The following is a 14,648-nucleotide window of genomic DNA, read 5'->3' on the forward strand; positions in this document are numbered from 1 at the left end:
GAGCTCAACTGAGGTAATTTTGAGGCAGAAGACCATAGAAGCTTAGAAGAGGACAGCTGGGCACGGTGGCTCACGCCTGTAATCCCAGCACTTTGGGAGGCTGAGGCGGACGGATCACCTGAGGTTGGGAGTTCGAGACCAGCCTGACCAACACGGAGAAACCCCCTCCTCTACTAAAAATACAAAAATTAGTCGGGCGTGGTGGTGCATGCCTGTAATTCCAGCTACTCGGGAGGCTGAGGCAGGAGAATCATTTGAACCCAGGAGGTGGAGGCTGCAGTGAGCTGAGATCATGCCATCACACTCCAGCTTAGGCGAGAAGAGCGAAACTCTGTCAAAACAAACAAACAAAAAAAGAGCGAGGGATTTATCTCAGTGTTGGATACTGTAGAGGTTGAAGATGGAGCAGAGGCTATTGTCTTTGGCAATTATGATACCTCTGGCAACCTCTGAGAGAACAGTGTTAATTGAATTATAAGGTTGGAAGCCAGAGAGCAGTAACTTGAAGACTTGGGGAATAGAGTCAATGTTGAGAAGCATCAAGGAGGACAGAATAAGAAAAGTAGCTTGAGAAAGAAGCTAATTGCAAGGGAGATTTTTTTTTTTTTTTTGAGACGGAGTCTTGCTCTGTCCCCTAGGCTGGAGTGCAGTGGCGCGATCTTGGCTCACTGCAAGCTCCGCCTCCCGGGTTCACACCGTTCTCCTGCCTCAGCCTCCTGAGTAGCTGGGACTACAGGTGCCCGCCACCACGCCTGGCTAATTTTTGGTATTTTTTGTAGAGACAGGGTTTGACCGTGTTAGCCAGGATGGTCTCGATCTCCTGACTTCGTGATCTGCCTGTCTCGGCCTCCCAAAGTGCTGGGATTACAAGCGTGAGCCACTGCACCTGGCCGCAAGGGAGATTTTTTTAGATGAGGAGGCTTGAGATTGCTTGTAGGCTGAGAGAAAGCATTCAATAGAGAGGAAGAAATGGAGATTTTTCAGAAATTAATTAAAAGTTTTCAAAGCTGTTTTATTACTTTATCCTCAGACAAACCATGAAAGGTAGTATAGCTATTATTATCGCCATGTTACAGATGAGAAAAGCTGAGACATTTCCCACGGTCGCAAAGTAAGTAGTTTCCTTGTGACTCCTTCCAGATCTGTAGAGAAAGGAGAAATAATTCATGGAGTAGAAGCTGGGAAGGGATGATATGGCAAGGAATAGGGTAAAGACATAACTTTTGGTAGAATATTGTTTTCACTGAAAAAAGGGGAAAGGTGGAGGTAAAGAATACCGAGAACTGGGAGGTGCATTAGAATGACTAAGCAGTAGACGACTAAAGCCCAGGATGGTGGTTTAGAGTGAAGAGGATAACCTTATCTTTCCTGATAGTTAGTTCCTAGTCTCTGATAATAAGAGACTTAGAAAGCTGGAAGAGTTTTCTCAGTTTATTTCCAGTCTATCAAACCTTTGGGCTCTGAGCATAGCTTTTAGAACTTGAGCTTTTAAGGGAGCTAAAAAGTTTTAGATACCTGGCTGTCTATGTGTGCCTCTTTTACAGGGATTTTAATGTTTTGATTTTTAAGAGAAAAATGTTAGCTGCTAGCCTCATTGTTGGCATCATTTTTTCCACAGGGCATTTTAGATTATCTGGATAACATATCCCCTCAGCAAATACGAAAACTCTTCTGTGTTCTCAGCACACTGGCATTTAGTAAACAGAATGAAGCCAGCAGCCACATCCAGGTAAGAGGCAATGTTGGGAAAGATTTTTTTTTTTTGAAACGGAGTCTAGCTCTGTCTCCTAGACTGGAGTGCAGTTGGCATGATCTCGGCTCAGTGCAACCTCTGCCTCCTGGGTTCAAGCAATTATCCTGCCTCAGCCTCCCAAGTAGCTAGGACTACAGGCACATGCCACCATACTCGGCTAATTTTTGTATTTTTCCTATTTTGTATTAATTTTAAACCTCTTTACTTGAAATTTGCTAGGAAAAAAAACCAAACAAGCAAATGATAGATTTGCTAGTGTATAGTAGTGGAAATAGCCATAGTACCAGCATTTTTAAATTCTTACCACAAACATTAAGTGCCTATCCTGTGCCAGGCACTGATATATTAGATCCTCTGCCCTCGAAAAGCTTTGTTTATTAGGGAAGAGATGGGTCTGTGATCAGATAACCATGAAACTGTTCAGGTTCTGAGTGCAGTGGGGACACAGAATTGCCTTGTTTCCTAAGAAACATCTCCATCTAATGTGAACTTCACGTGGGCTTGCTTTCGTTTGTGGACACCATTCACTGAAAAAGGCAGGCTGTAATCCCAGCACTTTGAGAGGCCAAGGCAGGCGAATCACATGTCTGAGACCAGCCTGGGCACCATGGTGAAACCCTATCTCTACAAAAACATACAAAAATTAGCCAGGTGTGGTGGCATACACCTGTAATCCTAGCTACTCAGGAGGCTGAGGTGGGAGGATCCATTGAGCCCAGGGAGTTGAGGCTACAGTGAGCCATGATTGTGCCACTGCACTCCAGCCTGGGCGAGAGAATGAGACTCTATCTCTAAATAAATAAATAAAACAAAAGGAAGAGATTAGATTGGAATCATAACTTGTAACTCGTTTGTATCTTTAGTGCTACCTTATGGCAATAATTCATACTGGACTGTGGCTTTGAACAACCAGCATATTTTTTATCTTTTTTTCCCCCTTTCTTGGATCCCCAGTCAGCACATTTTTTTAATTAAAAAAAATTTTTTTTGGACTAGGTAATATACATGTGTCATACAAAATTCAAAACATATAGAAGGGTATCCAGTGAAAAATAACTCTCACTTCTTCTCTCCTCTAGGCACCTGGTCTGTCTTCCACTTTATAACCTTCTGAGACGTTCTCAGAATTTACAAATTTGTATTTACCTGTAGTTTCCTTTCCCTTCTTGTTCTACATCTTACCTTTTGCATTTAGCAGTTTATTTTGGAGATTCCTTCAAATCAGCAATATAAAGCTACTTCATCATTGTATTTTATTTTTGAATTTTGATAAAATATACATAACGTAAAATAGAATATTTAAGCTGTTTTTAAGGGTACAATTTAGTAGCATTAAGTATATTCACAGTGTTATACAACCATTACCACTATCCATTTCTAGAACTTTCTGATCGTCCCAAGCAAACTTTGTACCCATTAGGCAATAATTCACCATCTTCCTCTCCCCACCCTTAATAATCACTAATCACATTCTGTCTATGGATTCGTTCATTCTAGATGCCTCATATAAATGGAATCATACGATATGTATCCTTTTGTGTCTCACTTATTTCACTTAGCATAATATTTTCAAGGTTCATGTATGTTGTAGCATGCATCAGAACTATATTCCCATTACAGCTGTAATAATTCCATTCTTTGTTTTCGTTATTGTTTTGTTTTGTTTTGTAGAGACGGAGTCTCACTCTGTCACCCAGGCTTGAGTGCAATGGCACAATCTCGGCTTACCATAACCTCTGCCTCCTGGGTTCAAGCAATTCTCTTGCCTTAGCCTCCCAAGTAGCTGGGGTTATAGGCGTGCACCACCATGCCTGGCTAAGTTTTATATTTTTAGTAGAGATGGGATTTTGCCATATTGGCCAGGCTGCTCTCGAACTCCTCACCTCAGGAGATCCACCTGCCTCGGCCTCCCAAAGTGCTAGGACTGCAGGCGTGAGCCACTGCGCCCAGCCCCCATTCTTTGTTTATAACACATTTTGTTTATCCATTCATCCATTGATGGACTATTGGGTTGTTTCCACCTTTTGGCCATTTGAATAATGTTGCTGTGACCATTGGTTTACAAATATTTGTTTGAGTCCCTATCTTCAGTTCTTTAGGGTATATTTCTAAGAGTGGAATTGCTTGAGCATATGATGACCATATGTTTACCATTTTGAGGAACCACCAAACTGCTTTCCATAGCAGCTGCACAATTTTACATTCCCACCAACAACGTATGTAGGTTCCAATTTCTCCATATCCTGGCCAACATTTATTTTCCTTTCTTAAAAATTTCTTTTGATTTTTATTAATTAATTAATTTAAAAAATTATTATTTTTTTTAGATAGGGTCTTGCTCTGTCACCCAAGCTGCAGTGCAGTGGCGTGATCATACTTCACTGCAACCTGAAAATCCTGTGCTTAAGCAGTCTTCCCAACTCAGCCTCCTGAGTACCTGGGACTACAGGTACCTGCCACCACGCCAGGCCCTATTTTTTAATTATAATCATCCTGATGAGTACAAAGTGGTATCTCATTGTGGTTTGATTTGCATTTCCTAATGACTAATGATGTTAAGCATCTTTTCACGTACTTCTTGGCCATTTCTATATTTTTGTAGAAATGTCTATTCAAGTCCTTTACCCATTTTTGTTTGTTTTGTTTTAGAGATAGGGTCTCACTCTGTCACACACTTTGGAGTGCAGTGGTGTGATCTTGGCTCACTGCAACCTTCACCTCCTAGGCTCAAGTGATCCTCCCATGTCAGCCTCCCATGTCAGTGTGGGACCACAGGTGCGCACACTACCATGCCCAGCTAATTTTTTGTAATTTTGGTAGACATGAGGTTTCGTCATGTTACCCAGACTGGTCTGGAACTCTTGAGCTCAGGAGATCCACCCACCTCTGCCTCCCAAAGTGCTGGCATCACAGGCACGAGCCACCGTGCTCAGCCCTTTGCCCATTTTTATATTAGGTTTTTGTCGCCATTGAGGTATAGGAGTTATTTATATATTCTGGATATTGATCCCTTATCAGATATATGATTTGCAAATATTTTCTCCCATTCTATGGGTTTTTACTCCCTTGATAGTGTCCTTTGATGCCCAAAAGTTTTTAGTTTCAATAAAGTCAAATTTATCTATTTTTTTTCTTTTTCTTTTTTTTTTTTTTTTTTTTTTTGAGATGGAGTCTCACTGTATCGCTAGGCTGGAGTGCAGTGGCGCGATCTCGGCTCACTCCAACCTCCGCCTCCCAGGTTCAAGCAATTCTCCTGCCTCCGCCTCCCCTGTAGCTGGGACTACGGGCACATTAACAACCCAGTTAATTAACTACCCAGTTAATTTTTGTATTTTTAGTAGAGATGGGGTTTCACCATGTTGGCCAGGATGATCTCAGTCTCTTGACCTCATGATCTGCCTGTCTCAGCCTCTCAAAGTACTGTGATTACAGGCGTGAGCTACTGCGCCCGACCTCCGTTAAGTTTGAAGATGGCACTCGCCATCTTTGTGAAAAGTTGAACATTACTAACGAAGTCTAATCATATTTTTAGAAGGGGTAAACAGTGATACCATTTACTGAATTGGAATTACTATTAAAATTCAAAAAACTGAAAATATTCATTTAACCACAAGCCAATTTTAGTTTTAAATGAGGACCACCCAACAAAATATTCTGTCAGTCATTCATGATCTGAATTCTGGTATATGAGATCTATTAAAGTATGGTACACATAAAAAAGTCATGAGACATTTGTTTTGTAATAAATAAGGCAGTGGCCAATTATTACTCATTAGTAGCTTTTTTGAGATAAGTTATCAAGTCTGCCCCTTCTGCCTTCTTAATTCCGGCAAAGATCATTTTTCTTTTTGGGATTCTCCAAATACTCCATCAGTTTATCCTCTCCCCAGGTGATGCCTTTGTTCTTCTTGGCGTCTGTGTAAGAGAATCCAATGGCCTGACCTGTCTTCCGCGCGAAGAGACCATGGAGATTAGGCCCAGTCTTGTGCTTGCCTCCCTTTTCTACCGTGTGGCACTGGGCACACTTCTTAACAAAAATCTTCTTACTTTTCTCAACATCACCCATGTTTAATCTCTTTTTCGTCACTGACGCCCCAAAGGTTGCCACTCCAAAGCTATGCGACCCACACTCTATCAATTTTTTTTCCTGTGTTGCTTGTCCTTTTGGTTGTCATGCTTAAGATACCATTGCAGAATCCAAGGTCATGAAGGTTTTCTTTTATTTTCTTCTAAGAGAAAGTTTTAGCTCTTAAATTCAGGTCTTTGATCCACTTTGTGTTGATTTTTGTATATAGCATATTTTAATATTTTAAGGATTTAACTTCATTCTTTTGCAGATGGATATCCAGTTTTTCCAGTGCCATTTGTTGAAAAGATGGTCCTTTCACCATTGAAATGATTTTGGAACCCTTGTCAAAAATCAATTTGTCACATATATGAAGGCTTATCTTTGAACTCTGTGTTCTGTTTCATTGGTCTATATGTCTGTCCTGCCATCACCACACTGTTTTGACTACTGTAGCTTTGTATTAATATTGAAATCAGGAAGTGTGAGTCCTCCAACTTTGTTTTTTTTCAAGGTTTTGGCAGTTTGGGGTCCCGTGAAATTCCATGTGAATTTTGGTGTGGATCTTTCTATTTCCGCAAAACGTGTTGTGGGACTTTGATAAGGATTGTGCTGAATCACTTTGAATGGTATTGTCATCTTAACAATATTGAGTGTCTTCCAGTCCACAAAGACAATAGCTCTTTCCATTTGCTTATGTCTTTAAAGTTTTTCAGCAATGTTTATTTATTTTATTTTATTTTGAGACAGTGTCTGGCTCTGTCACCCAGGCTAGAGTATAGTGGCGTGATCCTGACTCACTGTATTCTTGACTTCCCAGGCTCAGGTGATCCTCCCACCCCAGCATTCCGAGTAGCCAGGACCTCAGGCATGCACTACCACAGCTGGCTAGTTTTTGTATTTTCTGTAGAAACGAGGTTTTGCCATGTTACCAGGCTGGTCTTGAACTCCTGGGTTCAAGCAATTCAGCCGCCTCAGCCTCCCAAAGTGTTAGGATGACAGGTATGAGCCACTTCACCCAGCCTTGCCTCCATGTTTAAATCTTTACCTGAGTATTTTATTCTAGTTCATTATTTTAGCTGAGCAGTCATCAACGTTATAATTTTCATATCCTTATAGAAATAATAATAAAAGGTATTATTGGCCGGGCGCAGTGGCTCACACCTGTAATCCCAGCACTTTGGGAGGCCAAGGCGGGTAGATCACAAGGTCAGGAGATCAAGACCATCCTGGCTAACACAGTGAAACCCTGTCTCTACTAAAATTACAAAAAATTAGCCAGGCGTGGTGGCAGGCACCTGTAGTCCTAGCTACTCGGGAGGCTGAGACAGGAGAATGGCGTGAACCCAGGAGGCGGAACTTGCAGTGAGCCAAGATCGCGCCACTGCGCTCCAGCCTGGGTGACAGAGCAAGACTCCATCTCAGAAAAAAAATAAAAAATAAATAAAATAAAATAAAATATATTATTATTGAATGTCTGTCATGTGCCAGGCACTGTTCTATAAGGTTTTTTGTTTTTTTTTGTTTTTTGTTTCTAATTTAAGTTCTAGGGTACATGTGCGCAACGTGCAGGTTTGTTACATATGTATACATGTGCCATGTTGGTGTGCTGCACCCATTAACTCATCATTTACATTAGGTATATCTCCTAACGCTATCCCTCCCTGCTCCCCCGACCCCATGACAGGCCCCGGTGTGTGATGTTCCCCTTCCTGTGTCCAAGTGTTCTCATGTTCTAGAAGTTTTTTATGATTTATCTCTAATCCTTAAAACAACCTTCCCCATTTCAGGCCGGGCACGGTGGCTCACACCTGTAATCCTAGCACTTTGGGAGGCCAAGGTGGGCGGGTCACAATGTCAGGAGATCGAGACCATCCTGGCTAACACGGTGAAACCCCGTCTCTACTAAAAATACAAAAAATTAGCCAGGTGTGGTGGTGGGCGCTTGTAGTCCCAGCTACTCAGAAGACAGGCAGGAGAATGGCGTGAACCCGGGAGGCGGAGCTTGCAGTGAGCCAAGATGGTGCCACTGCACTCTAGCCTGGGCAACAGAGTGAGACTCCTTCTCAAAAAAAAAAAAAAAAAGACTTCCCCATTTCACTGATGTAAAAATTAAAACTTGGAGAGATGAATTGACTTGCTAAAGACACACAGGGCTAGTTATGGTGGTTCACACCTGTAATCCCAGCACTTTGGAAGGCCAAGGCGGGTGGATCACCTGAGGTCAGGAGTTCAACACCAGCCTAGCCAACATGGTGAAACCCCATCTCTACTGAAAATACAAAATTAGCCGGTCGTGGTGGCAGGCACCTGTAATCCCAGTTACCCAGGAGGCTGAGGCAGGAGAATCGTTTGAACTTGGGAGGCAGAGGTTGCAGTGAGCCGAGATTGTGCACTCTAGCCTGGGCAACAAGAACAAAACTCCCTCTCAAAAAAAATAAAAATAAAAAACAGTTAGTAAACGATAAAAGCCATACCTTCTTTTGCTGTGCCATTCCAGCATTTTCATCTTTCTTCATCATCTCATTGCAGGATGACATGCACTTGGTGATAAGAAAGCAGCTCTCTAGCACCGTATTCAAGTACAAACTCATTGGGATTATTGGTGCTGTCACCATGGCTGGCATCATGGCAGCAGACAGGTACACATGGAAATTCTGACTTCTGTGGTCTGAGATCAGTTAATCTTGCTAACAAACGAAGTGTTACATCTCATAGACATCATTTTAACAGTAGACGTTGCAACTATGAGAGAAATGAGCAAATGTGTTTTGCTACTTTTCCATGTTCTAATCATGACTGTATATACCACCATGTATATTTTTTGCTGGATTGTGATCCTAGCTATTACAGTCTGTTGTTAAAAATTAAGGATTGCCTAGAGGTAAAATTCTAGAAATCTTTGCACAAAAAGGGAGCCCTGATTCTTTTAGAATGCGTTTTTCTTTATCTGCTCCTGATGTAGGCACTAGACAATGCAGGTGTCTACATTGCTGTGTCATTCCTGTTGGGAACTTTATACATTTGGTACAAATAAGATCTTGTGGATTTCCTCTCACCTTGTTCCTTGAGTCCCCATTTGTAGAATCTAAAGACATATTGGTTTGGGGGCTTGATCAGATGTTGCTATTACAAACCAACATTGGATTTCAGTTCATGCTCCTTGGAAATTATTTTCTGAGACATCAGGAGACATCTTTAGAATCCACATTGTGGAATCCTAATTAGGGAAAAGGAGTCAGAGTGGTGGGAGCAAAGAAAGCAAAGACAAAGTATGTAAGTCTGCCTTTTTTCATGGTGCAGGACATGCAGCCCTCTGCACCCAACTTATCACCAGACACCTGCAAGTTGGCTCACTGCAATTTTGGCATTATCAGTACTGCACAAAGCCCTCTTCAGCATACAGCATACATCATAAGTACTACTCTGTAAATCCCCAGCAAGCCTTTGTTTCCTTGCAGTCAGCTCCTCTATTGCTGGCTGCCCATTGCTTTCTTGCAATGTATTTTTTTTTTTTTTTTTTTTTTTTTTCTTTTTGTATTTTTAGTAGAGACGGGGTTTCACCATGTTAGCCAGGATAGTCTCGATCTCCTGACCTCGTGATCCACCCGCCTCGGCCTCCCAAAGTGCTGGGATTACAGGCTTGAGCCACCGCGCCCGGCCCTTGCAATGTATTTTTATACTTTCTCTAAGAAATCTTGTCTTTCTTTACCTACAACTGTCTTAGTAAATTCTCCCCCTAACCCTACCCCAGCCGCCACCGGCTCAGATAGTCATTGCTCCCCTGTGGCACACATTAATAATGGGAAGAGGTTGCAGAGTGTATTGGTTAAGAGTTCCTTCACTGAAGCCATACTGCTTGCCCAGGGTCAAATTAGCTGAATTACCTTGGGTAAGTTACTTTATTTCTCTGCCTTTATAGACTCACATCTGCAATAAGGATAATAATAGGATTTACCTCATAGAGTCGTTGAAATGTCTAGCACATAACATACACTAATTAAGTGCTTCCTCTAATTATTGCTAATTTGCCCTTAAAAAATATGTACAGAAAAGAGAAAAGAAAAAAATATATAAAATAACCATCCTTTGCTCTAATCTGTATTTTGTATGGACAAAATAAATACTCTTCTCTGCCTTTATGCACTTTTATCTTTACCCTACCCTAGGGAAGTCAGAAATCTTTTTTTTTTTTTTTTTTTTTTTTTTTTTTTTTTTTTTTTTTTTTTTGAGACGGAGTCTCGCTCAGTCACCCAGGCTGGAGTGCAGTGGCCGAATCTCTCAGCTCACTGCAAGCTCCGCCTCCCGGGTTCACGCCATTCTCCTGCCTCAGCCTCCCGAGTAGCTGGGACTACAGGCGCCCGCCACCGCGCCCAGCTAGTTTTTTGTATTTTTTAGTAGAGACGGGGTTTCACCATGTTAGCCAGGAAGGTCTCGATCTCCTGACCTCGTGATCCGCCCGTCTCGGCCTCCCAAAGTGCTGGGATTACAGGCTTGAGCCACTGCGCCCGGCCGGGAAGTCAGAATTCTTAAACTTATTGGCAGTTGCTACAAAATATTACAAAAATGAAATTAAAATGTTTTCTTTTTAGAACTGAATCATGTAGTTTGACCCAAGAGAGAGCCAACCTGAGCAATGAGCAGTGCACACAGGTGAGTTTTTTCTTTCTTTCTTTTTTTTTTTTTTTTTTTTTGAGAGAGCCTCGCTCTGTCACCCAAGCTGGAGTGCAGTGGCAAGATCTCAGCTCACTGCAACCTCCGCCTCCCAGGTTCTCAGCTCACTGCAACCTCCGCCTCCCAGGTTCAAGCGATTCTCCTGCCTCAGCCTCCAGAGTAGCTGGGATTACAGGCACACACCACCATACCCGGCTAATTTTTTATATTTTTGGTAGAGATGAGGTTTCACCATGTTGGCCCTGCTGGTCCTGAACTCCTGACCTCAAGTGATCCACCTGCCTTGGCCTCCCAAATTGCTGGGATTATAGGTGTTGAGTCACCACGGCTAAATTTGTATTTTTAGTAGAGACGGGGTTTCACCATGTCAGGGTTTCGCTATGTTGGCCATGCTGGTCTCAAACTCCTGATCTCAGATGATCCGCCCCCATCAGCCTCCCAAAGCACTGGGATTACAGACGTGAGCCACCACTCCCAGGCTGGTTGCATTTATTTCTTTTTTTTTTTTTTTTGAGACGGAGTCTCGCTCTGTCGCCCAGCCCAGGCTGGAGTGCAGTGGCGCGATCTCGGCTCACTGCAAGCTCCGCCTCCCGGGTTCATGCCATTCTCCTGCCTCAGCCTCCCGAGTAGCTGGGACTACAGGCGCCCACAACCGCACCCGGCTAATTTTTTTATATTTTTAGTAGAGACGGGGTTTCACCGTGGTCTCGATCTCCTGACCTTGTGATCCGCCCGCCTCGGCCTCCCAAAGTGCTGGGATTACAGGCGTGAGCCACCGCGCCCGGCCGGTTGCATTTATTTCTATATCCATTTAATCTCTCTGATTATAAAGTCTTAGCAAGAAAGATATACCATGTTTATGGAATAACAGTTTGGTTGAAGCATGGGGACAAATAAGTATATAATTGGAAAGTGGGACATAAAGCTAGTTCAGGCAGGGCACGGTGGCTTGCGACTGTAATCCCAGCACTTTGGGAGGCCAAGGCAGGAGGATCACTTGAGGTCAGGAGTTTGAGGCCAGCCTGACCAACATGGTGAAATCCTGTCTTTAATAAAAGTACAAAAGAATTAGCTGGACATGGTGGCAGGTGCCTGTAGTCCCAGCTACTCAGGAGACTGGGGCAAGAGAATTGCTCGAATCCGGGAAGTGGAGGTTACAGTGAGCTGGGATCACGCTACTATACTCCAGCCTAGATGACAGAGCAAGACTCCGTCTCAAAAGAAAAAAAGAAAAAGCTAGTTGAGAGAGAAAACCGAGAGCCTTGCATGTAAAGCAATACATTTTTATTTCATTCTTTAGGCAGAGGTATTCCTTAAGGGTTTCTTAGCATGGAAATGGCAAAATCAAAGCTTTGCTTTAGAAAAATTAATCTGGCTGCAGTGTCTGACAGATTGCAAAAGGGATGATATCAGAAAGAGACAAACAGGTCAGAACATTCAGGAAAACTTCAAGTGAGAAGTAGAGCTTTGCCAGTAAAATCAGAAAGTGAAAAAAACAGTCTTGAATGGGGCGAATGGAGTTTGGGAAGGATTGGCAGCCCAAGGTTTAAACCATTCTTCCTCTTTGCTCCAGGTGACCTCCTTGTTGCAGTTGGTTCATTCCTGCAGTGAGCAGTCTCCTCAGGCCTCTGCACTTTACTATGATGAATTTGCCAACCTGATCCAACAAGAAAAGCTGGATCCAAAAGCCCTGGTAAAGCCAATTGTCTTTTCTTAAAGCAATAAAGCATGAGAGCTGCTTTACTACACTCTTCAGGTCTTTCTGTTGCAGTGTGAAAATAGATCATCCTGTGACCTCTCCTAAATTCTAACTGCGAAAGGCTTTTCTGCCCTACCCTGTCTCAGGGCTCTTCTCTGAGGCTTCCTTCACTTAATAACAATAGTAAAGAAGAGATTGACTTTGTTAATGATGATGGCTACTATCTGTCTGAGAGCCCTATTCTATGCTAGGCCTTGTGCTAAGTGCTTTTTATGCACTCTCTCTTTTCTACTTCACAAAAATGAGATATTTATTATTACTTTCTTTTTAGAAATGAGAGAACTGAGACTTAGAAAGGTTAAGAGTAATTTATCTAGGGCTTACAGCAAGTACACCCTGCAATGCCCTTTTTGTTTGTTTGCTTCCTGAAGGAACGTGTTGGGCATACCATCTGCATTGATTTCCAGGATGCCTTCGTAGTGGACTCCTGTGTTGTTCCGGAAGGGTAGGTATTGTTTACCTGCTGGCTTGGTTGTACTGGTGAAGTTACATCAATTCTGTCAGTAGCTGATACAAACTTCAGAATACCCTTGACCTCAGCCACAGCTGCCCAGTCCCACAGCTTCTTTCCTGCCAACCCCAGCACCCCTGCACCCTTAGCTCCAAAATTCCTAAAAGTTTCACTGTTTGTTCTTCTATTTCTAATTTCTCCCCATGATGTTGTATTTGAAATTGGTTTGCTCTAGTGGTTTTCCCTGTAGCCTTGCGTATTCCTGAGCTGCAGCATCAGATTCTGGTTTTTCTCCGCAGTGACTTTCCATTTCCTGTGAAAGCGCTGTACGGACTGGAAGAACACAACACTCAGGATGGGATCGCCATCAACCTCCTGCCGCTGCTGTTTTCTCAGGACTTTGCAAAAGATGGGGGTCCGGTGACTCCACAGGAATCAGGCCAAAAGTCAGTATAGTTTTTCTTTTCTAAACCTGTTAGTGTTTTGAATGTTCATGGGGAATTCCACAGTTCTTGGTGGGGAACTTGAGTCAAAAAAGTTTCTCTCGGGACAAATGGTATTTGGAGAGCTTAGGGAGGATGCGGCAGATTCCTTGGTTTTTCTTGGACCCTTGGCTTGAGATTTATATTGCCTTGTGTGAGCCAACAGATATTCTGAGATTACCTTCTTTTCTGTATCCTATTCTTTCCCTCCCTTGAACATTCTGTGCTACCTCTGCCTCTCTTACATTCTCTTTCTATCTTATTTCTGGTTCTCCTAACACATGGACTTTCATTCCTCATACCTCTGCCTTCCTATGATTCAGCTCATTATATTTATTTTCTTAATGGAGCATCCATTAAGTTCCTTGCCATTTATTCTTAAAAGTAGACACTTGTTTTGAGGAAAATTCTTAAAAAGTTGGTAGCCGGGCATGGTGGTTCATGCCTGTAATCCCAGCACTTTGGGAGGCTGAGGCGGGTGGATCACTTGAGGCCAGGAGTTCGAGACCAGCCTGGCCAACATGGTGAAACACCGTTTCTACTAAAAATACAAAAATTAGTCGGACAGTGTGGTGTGCGCCTATAATCCCAGCTACTCAGGAGGCCGAGGCAGGAGAATTGCTTGAACCTGGGAGGCAGAGGTTTCAGTGAGCTGAGATCACACCACTGCACTCCAGCCTGGATGACAGAGCAAGACTCTGTCTCAAAAAAAAAGTTGTGCTTCCTATGTAGGTAGAGTCATATACCTATTAAGTGTGGTCTAGAAATTTATTTTTCCTTCTCAGATTGGTGTCGCCACTGTGCCTGGCTCCCTATTTCCGATTACTGAGACTTTGTGTGGAGAGACAGCATAACGGAAACTTGGAGGAGATTGATGGTCTACTAGGTATAGGATGAAGTCATCAGATCCTTTCTTCTTTGTACTCTTTCTTTGGTAAACTTAGGGAAAGGGCATATCAGTACATGGTATATGTGGGAAGGAATAATTTTTTAACCTTAACAGAGTAGTTTAGCATTGGAATTCCAAAGACAAAATAGTGCATACAGAATCCCATTATGTTAACAAATCAATTGTTACAAAAACTTTCTAATTATATTTGTTGATTGCCATATGATATGCAAATATTTTAATCAAATCTTGGCCTTCAAATATGAGTTAAAGGGGAAAGTAAATAGCAAGCAGAGCTAGCTCCAGAGGCAACCTCCAGGTTTTATTGGCTTGCACTAAAGGTAGTTGGAAATGTTTGTTCTCTCTCAGATTGTCCTATATTCCTAACTGACCTGGAGCCTGGAGAGAAGCTGGAGTCCATGTCTGCTAAAGAGCGTGCATTCATGTGTTCTCTCCTATTTCTTACTCTCAACTGGTTCCGAGAGGTAAGCAGAGTTAATAGGATGTTTCACTTATTGTCCGCAATTTTTCTCAAAACTATTTTCTTAGTTCCCTAGAAGTCTTCACCAAGCAC

The 14,648-nt window shown here is 42.6% G+C and overlaps 1 protein-coding gene and 1 pseudogene across 50 annotated transcripts in view; one reads left to right on the plus strand and one right to left on the minus strand.

Annotated features, from left to right (window-relative positions):
• The window catches only part of FANCD2 (FA complementation group D2), a 77,700-nt gene that overhangs the window by 30,489 nt on the left and 32,563 nt on the right, over window positions 1–14,648 (plus strand). For 47 of the 50 annotated variants that reach the window (XR_012431462.1, XR_012431463.1, XR_012431461.1 and 44 more), the window contains 8 exons: window positions 1,619–1,729; window positions 8,352–8,461; window positions 10,412–10,472; window positions 12,067–12,186; window positions 12,624–12,697; window positions 13,003–13,149; window positions 13,971–14,071; window positions 14,444–14,559. Coding sequence is in view for 46 of the 50 variants with exons in the window: in XM_045385761.3 (XP_045241696.2) it covers window positions 1,619–1,729; window positions 8,352–8,461; window positions 10,412–10,472; window positions 12,067–12,186; window positions 12,624–12,697; window positions 13,003–13,149; window positions 13,971–14,071; window positions 14,444–14,559 (840 nt within the window). In the remaining 4 variants the exon portion in view is untranslated. The remainder of the gene's footprint in view (window positions 1–1,618; window positions 1,730–8,351; window positions 8,462–10,411; window positions 10,473–12,066; window positions 12,187–12,623; window positions 12,698–13,002; window positions 13,150–13,970; window positions 14,072–14,443; window positions 14,560–14,648) is intronic. The other 3 variants (XR_012431460.1, XM_074032952.1, XM_074032953.1) reach the window with 1 other exon arrangement.
• Window positions 5,279–5,819, minus strand: LOC107128587 (cytochrome c-like; annotated as a pseudogene).

The sequence above is a fragment of the Macaca fascicularis genome, chromosome 2 (genome assembly GCF_037993035.2).
Source record: "Macaca fascicularis isolate 582-1 chromosome 2, T2T-MFA8v1.1".
Classification (NCBI taxonomy): Eukaryota; Metazoa; Chordata; class Mammalia; order Primates; family Cercopithecidae; genus Macaca; species Macaca fascicularis.